Below are 15,610 nucleotides of genomic sequence, written 5' to 3'. Positions count from 1 at the left end.
CGCTACACATGTTTTCCTTAGAAGACTGAGTTTTGTCTCATGGTCTGACAAACACCGCTGGGTATTCATGGGAATTAGTTTGTTATGCTAATTAGATTAGACTCGAGTGTTTTAATAGTCATCAATCATACTGTGTACCTTTGTCTCCTTGGGGTCAAATTTTTCCAGGGGAGGAATATGAATGTCATCATTTCTATTACATTGTGTGTTCTCTGTCAGAGGTGGTAGGATTTGATGTGAAGTAGTGTTGTAATTATCTGTGTCTTGTCTCAGGGGCCAGATGATCTCTGCCGAGGACTGTGAGTTCATTAAGAAGTTTGAAGTGGCTCATTCTGAGGAGAAACAGACCATCCTCACCAACGAAGGACAACAGGTACAACACACAGGGATTTTTCAGACATTTAAATCCTTGGGTGGGCCGCTTTAAGTTTTTTTGGGGGGGGGGGTTCAAACAGTGTAAATCTTTATTTCAATTTTTGTAAATTTATTTGTGATGAAAAAGCGCTTTCAATGTAAACTGAAATGACTAAAACCGTATACCTGCATCTTAGCTGTTAGTGCACTATATAGGTTAAAGAAGTAGTGCCTAGCCTCTGTCACATGACCCAGAAATGTAGAATGTGTCTGGGTTAGCATCATCTAATAAAATATTTATCTGGACACTTTCTATTTTTCATATTGCTACTATGCAAATACCCAAGTAACAATTTCACTGTACCATTTACAACTTCTGTATCTTGTGCATGTGACAAATAAACATAGATTTGATATAGTATGTGTTCACCAGAGACAGTAATGTGAACAGCAGGACCTGCACAAGTCAGATTAGGATATAGGCAGGCTACTACTTTCACCACTTTAAGTATTGACATCTTTGGTTGATTACTACACTACTCACTCTGTATAGCACATGGCTTCACATGTGAATACGTAAAGAGATAGATGGGGCTAAGGCTTAAGAGGGTGTGAATGGGTGTAGAGAAAGAAGAGCTCTCCAGTAGGTGTACCAAAACATTCAAGGGCCTTTTTCTCAAAAGTGGGGTTACCTACTTTATCAACTTTCAAAGCAGAATTACATTCCCATTATGGTAGAGAAATTACTAATTTATCTGGCAACAGCTCTGGTAGACATTCCTGCAGTCAGCATTCCAATTAGAAATGTCCTTGTTTTTGAAAGAAAAGCAATACCTTTTTTTTGTCCATTTTAAAATAACATCAAATTGATCAGAAATACAGTGTAGACATTGGTAATGTTGTAAATGACTTTTGTAGCTGGAAACGGCGGATTTTTTTATACATTTCTATTTATGGAATATCTACAGAGGCCCATTATCAGCAACCATCACCTTTTGGTGATGCACCCTCAAGTATCAATGACAATTGCATTTAAGTGGACTGATACAAGCATGCGTTACTTGGGTGTTAATATTACGTCATACTATAGGTAACTATGTGCTTTGAACTACCTCCCTGTGATTAGTAAATTCACTATAACGTTGGATGCCCTTCCCTATATATCTAGCAGGTCGGTTTGCTTCAGTAAAAAATAATGTCTTACCAAGACTGCTTTATCAGTTTTCAGTGCTTCCTGTTAAAATTCCTGCTACAACCTTTACTGGCCTAAATGCAGCAATAGGCACATTTTGATGGCAAAATAAGAAGGCTCCTATTAGTTATCAGAACTACAGCTGGTCCAGGAATTGGGTGGGCTTGGCCTCCCTAACCTTACATCATATTACTGGGCAGCGCAACTTAATCACACAGCTTGATTTGTCTCGGCTTGAAATTTAGTCTTTACATTGTCTTCTCTTTTTTATAGCAGAACCCATTTCTATTGACAGGATTAAACAAAGTCCAATTATTACTCTAACATGGAAGACATGGATGTTCAACGCCAATATAAACTGAGTAATGACATTTTATAGACACTGGCCTATATTGCACAACCCTCATTAAAACTCGTTTTTCAACCACTCCACAAATTTCTTGTTAACAAACTATAGTTTTGGCAAGTCAGTTGTGTCATGCACAAAGTAGATGTCCTAAGTAATGTTTCCAACAATTGTTTACAGACAGATTATTTCAATTATAATTCACTATCACAATTCCAGTGGGTCAGAAGTTTACATACACTAAGTTGACGGTGCCTTTAAAGCTTGGAAAATTTCATAAAATGAGCTTCTGATAGGCTGATTGACATCATTTGACTCAATTGGAGGTGTACCTGTGGATGTATTTCAAGGCCTACCTTCAAACTCAGTGCCTTTTCACTTGACATCATGGGAAGATCAGAAGAAAACACAGAAGACCTCAGGAAAAAAAAATTGTAGACCTTTACACGTCTGGTTCATCCTTGGGAGCAATTTCCAAATGCCTGAAGGTACCACGTTCATCTGTCCAAACAATAGTATGCAAGTATAAACACCATGGGACCACGCAGCCGTCATACCGCTCAGGAAGGAGACGCGTTCTGTCTCTTAGAGATGAACGTACTTTGGTGTGAAAAGTGCAAATCAATCCCAGAACAACAGCAAAGGACATTGTGAAGATGCTGGAGGAAACAGGTACAAAAGTATCTATAGCCACAGTAAAACGTGTCCTATATCAACATAACCTGAAAGGCCGCTCAGCAAGGAAGAAGCCATTGCTCCAAAACCGCCATAAAAAGCCAGACTACGGTTTGCAACTGCACAAAGATCGTGTATAGCTTCCACATTGACTCTGTACCGGTACCCCCTGTATATAGTCTCTACATTGACTCTGTACCGGTACCCCCTGTATATAGCCTCCACATTGACTCTGTACTGTAATACCCTGTATATAGCCTCCACATTGACTCTGTACCGTAACACCCTGTATATAGCCTCCACATTGACTCTGTACCGTAACACCCTGTATATAGCCTCCACATTGACTCTGTACCGGTACCCCCTGTATATAGTCTCTACATTGACTCTGTACCGGTACCTCCTGTATATAGCCTCCACATTGACTCTGTACCGGTACCCCCTGTATATAGTCTCTACATTGACTCTGTACCGGTACCTCCTGTATATAGCCTCCACATTGACTCTGTACCGGTACACCCTGTATATAGCCTCCACATTGACTCTGTACCGTAACACCCTGTATATAGCCTCCACATTGACTCTGTACCGGTACCCCCTGTATATAGTCTCCACATTGACTCTGTACCGTAACACCCTGTATATAGCCTCCACATTGATTCTGTACCGTAATACCCTGTATATAGCCTCCACATTGATTCTGTACCGTAATACCCTGTATATAGCCTCCACATTGACTCTGTACCGGTTCATCCTGTATATATTCTTATTTTATTGCTGCTCTTTAATTATTATTCTTATCTCTTACTTTTTTTTGGGGGGGTGCATTTTCTTAACTGCATTGTTGGTTAAGGGCTTGTAAGTAAGCATTTCACTGTAAGGTCTACACCTGTTGCATGTGACAAATAAAATTGGATTTGATCATCTCATGTAGACTAGCCTACCAGCACAGCCTACCCCCACTGTATCTGCCTGCTGTTGGCTAGAGTGCACGTGCCAAGATCAGAGTAGGCACATTTTCTATTTAACAGTTTTTGTGCCCAATAGAATTTAAGTTTTGACATTTTTGGAGTCACTTTTATTGTAAATAAGAATATAATATGTTTCTAAACTCTTCTACATTAATGTGGATGCTACCATTTGTTACGGATAATCCTGAATGAATCGTGAATAATGATGACTGAGTTAGACGCACAAATATCATACCCCCCAAAAAATGCTAACCACCTCTGTTGTTGTAATGGTGAGAGGTCAGTATGTCTTGGGGTTATGATATAAAATGCTAACCACCCCTGGTATAGTAATGGTGAGAGGTTAGCATGTCTTGGGGGTATGATATAAAATGCTAACCTCCCCTGTTGTTGTAATGGTGAGAGGTTAGCATGTATTGGGGGTATGATATAAAATGCTAACCTCCCCTGTTGTTGTAATGGTGAGAGGTTAGCAAGTCTTGGGGGTATGATATAAAATGCTAACCTCCCCTATTGTTGTAATGGTGAGAGGTTAGCATGTCTTGGGGGTATGATATAAAATGCTAACCACCTCTGTTGTTGTAATGGTGAGAGGTTAGCATGTCTTGAGGGTATGATATAAAATGCTAACCTCCCCTGTTGTTGTAATGGTGAGAGGTTAGCATGTCTTGGGGTATGATATAAAATGCTAACCACCTCTGTTGTAATGGTTGAGAGGTTAGCATGTCTTGGGGGTATGATATAAAATGCTAACCTCCCCTATTATTGTAATGGTGAGACATTAGCATGTCTTGGGGGTATGATATAAAATGCTAACCTCCCCTATTGTTGTAATGGTGAGAGGTTAGCATGGGTGTATCAAAAGTGCTGGAGTACAGAGCCAAAACAACAGAACATGTCTCACTATCCCAATACTGTTGGAGCTCACTGTATCCTCCAAGATGATTTTCAGATTCGTTTGTCTTCAGGATGACATAGTAATGGGTATATTATCTTCCTTCTCCAGTGTGCCAGGACGTTCCTGAACCTGATGGCTCACATCTCTAAGGAGCAGACTGTCCAGTACATCCTCACCCTAATTGATGATACCCTGCAGGTAACACCTGCTTACAGACACACACTTATACACGCTTACATTTGGACAAATGAGATGCAAATATACAGTACCAGTCAAAGGTTTGGACACACCTACACATTCAAGGGTTTTTCTTTATTTTTAGTATTTTCTACTTTGTAGAATAATAGAGAAGACATCAACACTATGAAATAACACATATTAAATCATATTGCAATCAAAAAAGTGTGAAACAAATATATTTTTAAGTTCTTCAAAGTAGCCACCCTTTGCCTTGATGACAGCTTGCACACTCTTGGCATTCTCTTAACTAGCTTCATGAGGAATACTTTTCCAACAGTCTTGAAGGAGTTCCCACATGCTGAGCACTTGGCTGCTTTTCCTTCACTCTGCGGTCCAACTCATCCAAAACCATCTCAATTGGGTTGAGGTCGGGTGATTGTGGAGGCCAGGTCATCTGATGCAACACTCCATCACTCTCCTTCTTGGTCAAATAGTTCTTACACAGTCTGGAGGTGTGTTTTGGGTCATTGTCCTGTTGAAAAACAAATGATGGTCCCAATAAGCTCAAACCAGATGGGATGGCGTATCGCTGCAGAATGCTGTGGTAACTATGCTGGTTAACCTCTCTGGCGTGCCGCTAGCGACCCACCTCGACAACATCCGGTGAAATTGCAGAGCACCAAATTCAAATGACAGAAATAGTAATAATAAACATTCATGCAAAAACAAGTGTTATACATCGGTTAAAAGATTAACTTCTTGTTAATCCAGCCGTTTTGTCAGATTTCAAAAAGGCTTTACGGCGAAAGCATAACATGCGATTATCTGACGACAGCACCCCGCACACAAAAGCATACAAACATTTTCCAACCAAGCAGATGAGTCACAAAAGTCAGAAATAGCGATAAAATGAATCACTTACCTTTTTGAAGATCTTTATCTGGTTGCAATCAGAAGGGTCCCAGTTACACAATAAATGGTCGTTTTGTTCGATAAAGTCCCTCTTTATATCCCAAAAACTCTGTTTTGTTGGCGCGTTTTGTTCAGTAATCCACTGGCTCAAAGGCGGTCAAAACATGCAGACAAATACATCCTAATAGTACCGGTAAAGTTTGTCAACATGTCAAACGATGTTTATAACTAATCATCAGGGTGTCAATTATCTAAATAATCGATAATATTTCAACCGGACAATAGCGTATTTAATAGAAAGGAAAAAGAACGAAGGGCGCACACACAGTGACGCGCACAAACCAGTACTGCATGCTTCCCCAGTCCCCTAACAAAATATTTTCTTTGTCGTTTTTCAGAAAACAAGCCTGAAACCATGTCTAAAGACTGTTGACATCTAGTGGAAGCCATAGGAACTGCAATCTGGGCCCTAACCAATTCCATAGTCAATAGGCATTCAATGAAAAACCACTCACATCAAAAAAATTCCACTTCCTGGATGGATTTTCCTTGTGTTTTTGCCTGCCATATCAGTTCTGTTATACTCACAGACATTCTTTGAACTGTTTTAGAAACTTCAGAGTGTTTTCTATCCAATTCTACCAAGTATATGCATATCCTAACTTCTGGGCCTGAGTAACAGGCAGTTTACTTTGGGCACGTCATTCATCCGACTTTCCGAATACTGCACCCTGTCACTAAAAAGTTGTGTGCCTTGAATTCTAAATAAATCACTGACAGTGTCACCAGCAAAGCACCCCCACACCATCACACCTCATCCTCCATGCTTCACAGTGGGAACCACACATGTGGAGATCATCCGTTCACCTACTCTGCGTCTCACAAAGACACGGTGGTTGGAACCAAAAATCTCAAATTTGGACTCATCAGACCAAGGGACATATTTCCACCGGTCTAATGTCCATTGCTCGTTTTTCTTGGCCCAAACAAGTCTTCTTATTGGTGTCCTTTAGTAGTGGCTTCTTTGCAGGAATTTGACCATGAAGGCCTGATTCACGCAGTCTCCTCTGAACAGTTGATGTTGATGTGTCTGTTACTTGAACGGTGAAGCATATTTGAGGCAGTTAACTCTAATGAATGTATCCTCTGCAGCAGAGGTAACTCTGGGTCTTCATTTCCTGTGTTGGTCCTCATGAGAGACAGTTTAATCATAGTTTTTGCGACTGCACTTGAAGAAACGTTCAAAGTTCTTGAAATTTTCCGCATTGAAGGACCTTCATGTCTTAAAGTTTCTCTGCTTATTTGAGCAGTTTTTTCTGTAATATGGACTTAGTCTTTTGTCAAATAGGGCTATCTTCTGTATACCACCCCTACCTTGTCACAACACGACTGATTGGCTGAAACGCATTAAGAAGGAAAGAAATTACACAAATCGACTTTTAACAAGGCACACCTGTTAATTGAAATGCATTCCAGGTGAGTACCTCATGTAGCTGGTTGAGAGAATGGCAAGCATGTGAAAAACTGTCATGAAGGCAAAGGGTGGCTACTTTGAAGAATCTCATATGTTTTGAATTGTTTAACACTTTTATGGTTACTACATGATTCCATTTGTGTTATTTCATAGTTTTGATGTCTTCGCTATTCTACAATGTAGAAACTACTAAAAAATAAAGAAAAACCCTTTAATGAGTACATGTGTCTAAACTTTTGTCTGGTACTCTACATTAGCATATAACCTTCTATAAGTTCACTTATTGACTTTTACTGTTCTTCCTCCCCGAGTCTCTCTGGACAGTTATTACTGTGAAGTTCACTGATTGACTTTTGTCTGGGGATTTCAATGTAGGTGTCACGGATCCCTCCGGAACGTTCATTACGCACACCTGTCCCCTATTCCCACGGATTAGTACTTGGATAAGTGAGCCCTTTGGTTTCCATTGGGCTGTCCATTATTGTTCCCATGTCCGTTGGTGGTGTAAGTACCTATGCGTTGGTGCAGCTGTTATGCTGCGTGCTATATATATATATATATATATATATATATATATATATTGTGTATTACGGGTAACGTCCCGAGTCAGTCAACAAGGTTTACCCTCGCTCTTTTGTTTGGGTACAGCACAGTGTTTTTGTATATGTGTTTGTTTTGGTTGTATTTGGGACAGCAGGTAGCCTAGTGATTAGAGCTTTGGGCCAGTAACTGAAAGGCTGCTAGATCGAATGCCCAAGCTGACAAGGTAAAAATCTGTCGTTCTGCCTCTGAACAAGGCAGTTAACCCACTGTTCCTAGGCCGTCATTGTAAATAAGAATTTGTTCTTAACTGACTTGCCTAGTTAAATAAATAAATAAAAACCTATTGTGTATCTCTCTCCTGTCTCCAAAATCATTTATACCAGCGTGACAGTAGAACCGGGTTCTAGTGTTTTTGTATGAGAACCTCTAGAGGTTAAAACGGTGTTCTGTTCCTTCAGAACTACTAGAAACTTCAAACTCAACTTTGGACCTCGAAACCAGTTCCACTGCATTTTTTTAATTGTTCCCTTTGAATCAGGGACTGATTTAGAAGTGGGACACCAGGTGTGCAATTTATTGTCAGGTAGAACAGAAAACCAGCAGGCTCTGGACCTCGCAGGTTAAGAGTTGAATATCTCTGCAGTAGAAGACAGAACCGATTTTGTGTTCCTTTAGAACCTCTAGATGTTAAAACAGGATTCTGTTGTGTTTCTGTAGGAGAACCACCAGAGGGTGAACATCTTCTTTGACTACGCCAAGAAGACAAAGAACACCGCCTGGTCCTACTTTCTTCCCATGCTCAACCGCCAGGACCTGTTTACCGTCCACATGGTTAGTATCACTACGCCACCCACTAGACTACAGCTATCACCGAAGGAGAAAGGGAGGGGGAGAGGTGGGATATGGTGAAAGGAGTGTCCTGAGGGAGAGATTAAGAAAAGATTCAAAGGCATATTTCTTATGACGTTTTCAGAATGACCAGAAGGTTATTTGCATGAAGATTACATGTACATTTTTGTGTGGCCTTTCTTATAAAATATACTGAACAAAAATATAAATGCAGCATGTGAAGTGTTGGTCCCATGTTTCATGAGCTGAAATAAAAGATCCCAGAAATGTTCCATACGTACAAAAAGCTTATTTCTCACAAATGTTGTGCACAAATTTGTTTACGTCCCTGTTAGTGAGCATTTCTCCTTTTGCCAAGATAATCCATCCACCTGACAGGTGGCATATCAAGAAGCTGATTAAACAGCATGTGGGCTCCCGAGTGGCACAGCGGTCTAAGGTTCTGTATCTCAGTGCTAGAGGAGTCACTACAGACCCTGGTTCCATTCCAGGCTGTATCACAACCGGCCGTGATCGGGAGTCCCATAGGGCGGCGCACAAGTGGCCCAGCGTTGGCTGGGGTAGACCGTCATTGTAAATAATAATTTGTTCTTAACTGACTTGCCTAGTTTAAAAAAATAAAGTGCACCTTGTGCTGGGGACAATAAAAAGCCACTCTAAGTTGTGCGTTTTGACACACAACACAATGCCACAGTGTTGACGTTTTGAGGGAGCAATTGCCGTGCTGACTGCAGGAATGTCTACCAGAGCTGTTAATAGTTTCATAATTTCTCTACCATAATGGGAATGTAATTCTACTTTGAAAGTTGATAAAGTAGGTAACCCCACTTTTGAGAAAAAGACCCTTGAATGTTTTGGTACACCTACTGGAGAGCTCTTCTTTTTCTACACCCATTCAGCATCATTCACACCCTCTTAAGCCTTAGCCCCATCTATATCTTTAAGGATTCACATGTGAAGCCATGTGCTATACAGAGTGAGTAGTGTAGTAATCAACCAAAGATGCTTAAAGTGGTGAATACTTAAAGTGGTGAAAGTAGTAGCCTGCCTATATCCTAATCTGACTTTGGTGCAGGTCCTGCTGTTCACATTACTGTCTCTGGTGAACACATACTATATCAAATCAATGTTTATTTGTCACATGCACAAGATACAGAAGTTGTAAATGGTACAGTGAAATGGTTACTTGCGTATTTGCATAGTATCAATATGAAAAATAGAAAGTGTCCAGATAAATATTTTATTATTATTAGATGATGCTAACCCAGACACATTCTACATTTCTGGGTCATGTGACAGAGAGGCTATAACCCCCCAGCTACATCTAACTAAGTGGATGGGTCACTATTGTCTAGACATGTACATAAAATACAAGATGGCTGTGGTAACCTCCAGACACACCTGGCTAACTTGATGGGTCATGTAATCATGTGGCGAAGTGGAGTCTTTTTTGTTTAGATATGTAGCTGGCTAGCTAAACAATGAACCATAATCCCAACCCATGCACAAGCAAAACAAACAGATTGTCACAGTATGCCACCATGCATGAAATGCTGTAGTATGAATCTGCAGGGAGCTAAAGCTAACCAACTAGGTTCAATGTTAGCTAGCTTGCTAACTCTAGGTTATAACTAGCAATGCAAATGGCTTTCTGAGATACCAATAATATTACTACACACATCCCGTTCGCTAGCTAGCTAACAGTATGCTTGAATTTAAAATGAAAACAACTTTGACACAATTAGAAACTAATAATATCTGTTAATGTAGTTAGACTTTTACTCATGTCCACGAATGAACTCTTCACACTGGAACCCCTTTAACGGAGACGTCCTGTGTCTTTTCCGTTTTGTTTGTACAGCTTGTTTGGCTTGTTGTGTCAAGTCACTCCGGTTCATGCTGACTGTGTGCAGAAAGTAGTCCATCACAACTTTTTCCCACTGATCTTTGTCTATAGTCCCTGCTAAATTCAGTGCAGCAATGTTGTTGAGAACAGTAGCAACACTTTTGCAGTTCTCTATGGCTAACGTTATATCTGTCAAAAAAGCTGTGGTAGCAAGGATTATCTACACATACTGAGCAGCTCGTGTTATAGACAGGATTATCTACACATACTGAGCAGCTCATGTTATAGACAGGATTATCTACACATACTGAGCAGCTCATGTTATAGACAGGATTATCTACACATACTGAGCAGCTCATGTTATAGACAGGATTATCTACACATACTGAGCAGCTCATGTTATAGACAGGATTATCTACACATACTGAGCAGCTCATGTTGAAGACAGGATTATCTACACATACTGAGCAGCTCATGTTATAGACAGGATTATCTACACATACTGAGCAGCTCATGTTATAGACAGGATTATCTACACATACTGAGCAGCTCATGTTATAGACAGGATTATCTACACATACTGAGCAGCTCATGTTATAGACAGGATTATCTACACATACTGAGCAGCTCATGTTATAGACAGGATTATCTACACATACTGAGCAGCTCATGTTGAAGACAGGATTATCTACACATACTGAGCAGCTCATGTTGAAGACAGGATTATCTACACATACTGAGCAGCTCATGTTATAGACAGGATTATCTACACATACTGAGCAGCTCATGTTATAGACAGGATTATCTACACATACTGAGCAGCTCATGTTATAGACAGGATTATCTACACATACTGAGCAGCTCATGTTATAGACAGGATTATCTACACATACTGAGCAGCTCATGTTATAGACAGGATTATCTACACATACTGAGCAGCTCATGTTATAGACAGGATTATCTACACATACTGAGCAGCTCATGTTATAGACAGGATTATCTACACATACTGAGCAGCTCATGTTATAGACAGGATTATCTACACATACTGAGCAGCTCATGTCATAGACAGGATTATCTACACATACTGAGCAGCTCATGTCATAGACAGGATTATCTACACATACTGAGCAGCTCATGTCATAGACAGGATTATCTACACATACTGAGCAGCTCATGTCATAGACAGGATTATCTACACATACTGAGCAGCTCATGTCATAGACAGGATTATCTACACATACTGAGCAGCTCATGTCATAGACAGGATTATCTACACATACTGAGCAGCTCATGTCATAGACAGGATTATCTACACATACTGAGCAGCTCATGTTGATAGACAGGATTATCTACACATACTGAGCAGCTCATGTTATAGACAGGATTATCTACACATACTGAGCAGCTCATGTTGATAGACAGGATTATCTACACATACTGAGCAGCTCATGTTGATAGACAGGATTATCTACACATACTGAGCAGCTCATGTTATAGACAGGATTATCTACACATACTGAGCAGCTCATGTTATAGACAGGATTATCTACACATACTGAGCAGCTCATGTCATAGACAGGATTATCTACACATACTGAGCAGCTCATGTCATAGACAGGATTATCTACACATACTGAGCAGCTCATGTCATAGACAGGATTATCTACACATACTGAGCAGCTCATGTCATAGACAGGATTATCTACACATACTGAGCAGCTCATGTCATAGACAGGATTATCTACACATACTGAGCAGCTCATGTTGAAGACAGGATTATCTACACATACTGAGCAGCTCATGTTATAGACAGGATTATCTACACATACTGAGCAGCTCATGTCATAGACAGGATTATCTACACATACTGAGCAGCTCATGTCATAGACAGGATTATCTACACATACTGAGCAGCTCATGTCGAAGACAGGATTATCTACACATACTGAGCAGCTCATGTCGAAGACAGGATTATCTACACATACTGAGCAGCTCATGTTATAGACAGGATTATCTACACATACTGAGCAGCTCATGTTATAGACAGGATTATCTACACATACTGAGCAGCTCATGTTATAGACAGGATTATCTACACATACTGAGCAGCTCATGTTATAGACAGGATTATCTACACATACTGAGCATGTTGAAGACCAAAGCGTGCTACATGGCAGACCAATCAGAACTCGTCTCAGCATGCCCAGCCATTATCTCAGCCAATCATGGCTAGTGAGAAGGTTCCTCACCTTTTCCTAGGCTAAGCCAACTATGCTCGTAATTAAAATGTTTTATTCGTATTTACAGATGGCATAACATTTTGATATTGAGACACATGAAAGTTCACATGTTCCAGAAGGCATTTCTGCCCAAAACTCAGCTAGAAAAGAAATGTCCCTTTTTTCAGGACCCTGTCTTTCAAAGATAATTCATAAAAATCCCCAAAACTTCACAGATCTTCATTGTAATGGGTTTAAGCACTGTTTCCCATGCTTGTTCAATGAGCCATAAACAATTAATGAACATGCACCTGTGTAACGGGCGTTAAGACACTAACAGCTTACAGACAGTAGGCTATTTAGGTCACAGTTATGAAAACTTAGGACACTAAAGAGGACTTTCTACTGACTCTGAAAAACACCAAAAGAAAGATGCCCAGGGTCCCTGCTCATCTGCATTAACGTGCCTTAGGCATGCTGCAAGGAGGCATGAGAACTGAAGATGTGGCCAAGGCAATAAATTGCAATGTCCGTACTGTGAGACGCCTAAGACAGCGCTACATGGAGACAGGACGGAGAGCTGATCGTCCTCCCAGTGGCAGACCACGTGTAACAACACCTGCACAGGATCAGTACATCCGAACATCACACCTGCGGGACAGGTACAGGACGGCAACAACAACTGCTCGAGTTACACCAGGAACGCACAATCCCTCCATCAGTGCTCAGACTGTCCGCAATAGGCTGAGAGAAGCTGGACTGAGGGCTTGTAGGCCTGTTGTAAGGCAGGTCCTCACCAGACATCACCGGCAACAACGTCGCCTATGGGCACAAACCCACCGTCGCTGGACCAGACAGGACTGGCAAAAAGTGCTCTTCACTGACGAGTCGCGGTTTTGTCTCACCGGGGGTGTTATCGTCTAAGGAATGAGCGTTACACCGAGGCCTGTACTCTGGAGCGGGATCGATTTGGAGGTGGAGGGTTCGTCATGGTCTGGGGCGGTGTGTCACAGCATCACCGGACTGAGCTTGTCATTGCAAGCAATCACAATGCTGTGCGTTACTGGGAAGGCATCCTCCTTCCTCATGTGGTACCATGTCATCCTGACATGACCCTCCAGCATGACAATGCCACCAGCCATACTGCTCATTCGGTGTGTGATTTCCTGCAAGACAGGAATGTCAGTGTTCTGGCATGGCCAGCGAAGAGCCTGGATCTCAATCCCATTGAGCACGTCTGGGACCTGTTGGATCAGAGGGTGAGGGCTAGGGCCATTCCCCCCAGAAATGTCCGGGAACTTGCAGGTGCTTCGATGGAAGAGTGGGGTAACATCTCACAGCAAGAACTGGAAAATCTGGTGCAGTCCGTGAGGAGGAGATGCACTGCAGTACTTAATGCAGCTGGTGGCCACACCAGATACTGATTGTTACTTTTGATTTTGAACCCCCCCCCCCTTTTGTTCAGGGACACATTATTCCATTTCTGTTAGTCACATGTCTGTGGAACTTGTTCAGTTTGTCTCAGTTGTTGAATCTTGTTATGTTCATACAAATATTTACACATGTTCATTTTTTTTTTTTTTTTTAATAAACACAGTTGACAGTGAGAGGACATTTCTTTTTTTGCTGAGTTTATATTTTTGTTTGCAGTAATCCATTCAGGTGTATTTTGTTGCTTTTGTTGAATCCGTTCCAATGATCTAAAGTCACGCTGTTCCTACTGCCTGTAATAAATAAATAAACTAGTCCGTTCAAAGTGAATGATTTGAGGCCTGTGTGGCAAATGGCTTATTTGCATATAGGCCTACTGTAGCTCTGATTGGCTGTGGTGTACCAGTCTGCGTTAACTCTGGTCCTGGACAAGACATATGGTTTATTTACTGCACTGTCTATTAGTTGACCAAACGCACAGCCGCTTTCCCACTCTATATCGCTATAGAATTTCACAAATACCTATGTCAGAAAATGTATGAAAAAGTTAGAATTTTCTTCCTGGGGGGTATATGAAATGTTTATAAGATTTCAAGTTGCTAAAACTGTCAGCTCCACTTTAATATTGAGCAGGATCAGGCTTTAGGGTCTGACTTGTAGTCTCTTCTCTCTCCCAGGCGGCCAGGATCATCGCTAAGCTAGCAGCCTGGGGTCGTGACCTGATGGAGGGAAGTGACCTCAACTACTACTTCACCTGGATCAAGACCCAGCTCAGCTCCCAGGTATATGACCCTTCAACCCTCTGAACTAAAACACATGTATATCAGCCCCATCTCAGCGCCCAGGTATACAGTGGGGAGAACAATTATTTGATACACTGCCAATTTTGCAGGTTTTCCTACTTACAGAGCATGTAGAGGTCTGTAATTTTTATCATAGGTACACTTCAACTGTGAGAGACGGAACAAAAATCCAGAAAATCACATTGTATGATTTTTAAGTAATTAATTTGCATTTTATTGTCAATTCCCGACAGGGAGGAAGGAGTAGGCTGTCCTTGTAAATAAGAATTTGTTCTTAACTGACTTGCCTAGATAAATAAAGGTTACACTAAAGCATAACATTTCTACACGCTAATTGTATAATTGTAGTCTAACCAATAACCAAAAGGAGATTCAGTGAAAATAAAAATCTCATTGATTTATCAAGACCAGTCCCCATGCTTATCTCAGAGCAGCGCAAAACAGTGCTAAAATAGTTATGACGTGACTCTCCGCCAATAATTAAGTATAGAGGATTTGAGGATATTTCTGTAATTGTGACATTTGTTCCCATAGTAGTTCGTTATAGATCCATAACTAAATAAACATCGGCATTTTGAAAGAGTATTTTTATAATTATTTTATTAACGAAAGCAGAAAGATGCCATTTATTAGTTACATTGTTTTAGTTTGAACGTGCAGACTGGCCTTAAGAACAGAACAGCGGGAACGTTTCCCTAGTCAGCGCCATTATTAGTGCAATGCCCCTTAAAGTGTTTCTAGGTGCTACACTGTGGGGTGGAGTTCGGGGTCCAACCCCCTCTCCCTTCCTCATGGGCTAGGTCGGTCTTCTCTGCGACCCATCCCGTGCTCCCTGCCCTCGTGCCTTGAACCTTGCAAGCTTTCAGTGGATACAGCTGGAGAACTGCAAGGCAATCCCAATGTGCGCCACTCGG

General features: G+C 41.1%; 1 protein-coding gene across 2 annotated transcripts in view; it reads left to right on the top strand.

Annotated features, from left to right (window-relative positions):
- Window positions 1-15,610, top strand: part of LOC139550043 (V-type proton ATPase subunit H-like) — a 95,290-nt gene that overhangs the window by 11,675 nt on the left and 68,005 nt on the right. For both annotated transcript variants that reach the window (XM_071360623.1, XM_071360621.1), the window contains exons 3-6: window positions 274-373; window positions 4,545-4,634; window positions 8,263-8,376; window positions 14,571-14,675. In XM_071360623.1, the coding sequence (XP_071216724.1) occupies window positions 274-373; window positions 4,545-4,634; window positions 8,263-8,376; window positions 14,571-14,675 (409 nt within the window). The remainder of the gene's footprint in view (window positions 1-273; window positions 374-4,544; window positions 4,635-8,262; window positions 8,377-14,570; window positions 14,676-15,610) is intronic.

Source organism: Salvelinus alpinus, chromosome 23 (genome assembly GCF_045679555.1).
Source record: "Salvelinus alpinus chromosome 23, SLU_Salpinus.1, whole genome shotgun sequence".
NCBI classification, from domain to species: Eukaryota; Metazoa; Chordata; class Actinopteri; order Salmoniformes; family Salmonidae; genus Salvelinus; species Salvelinus alpinus.
Note: the sequence above shows the minus strand (reverse complement) of the source record. Positions and strands in the feature narration are given on the sequence as shown.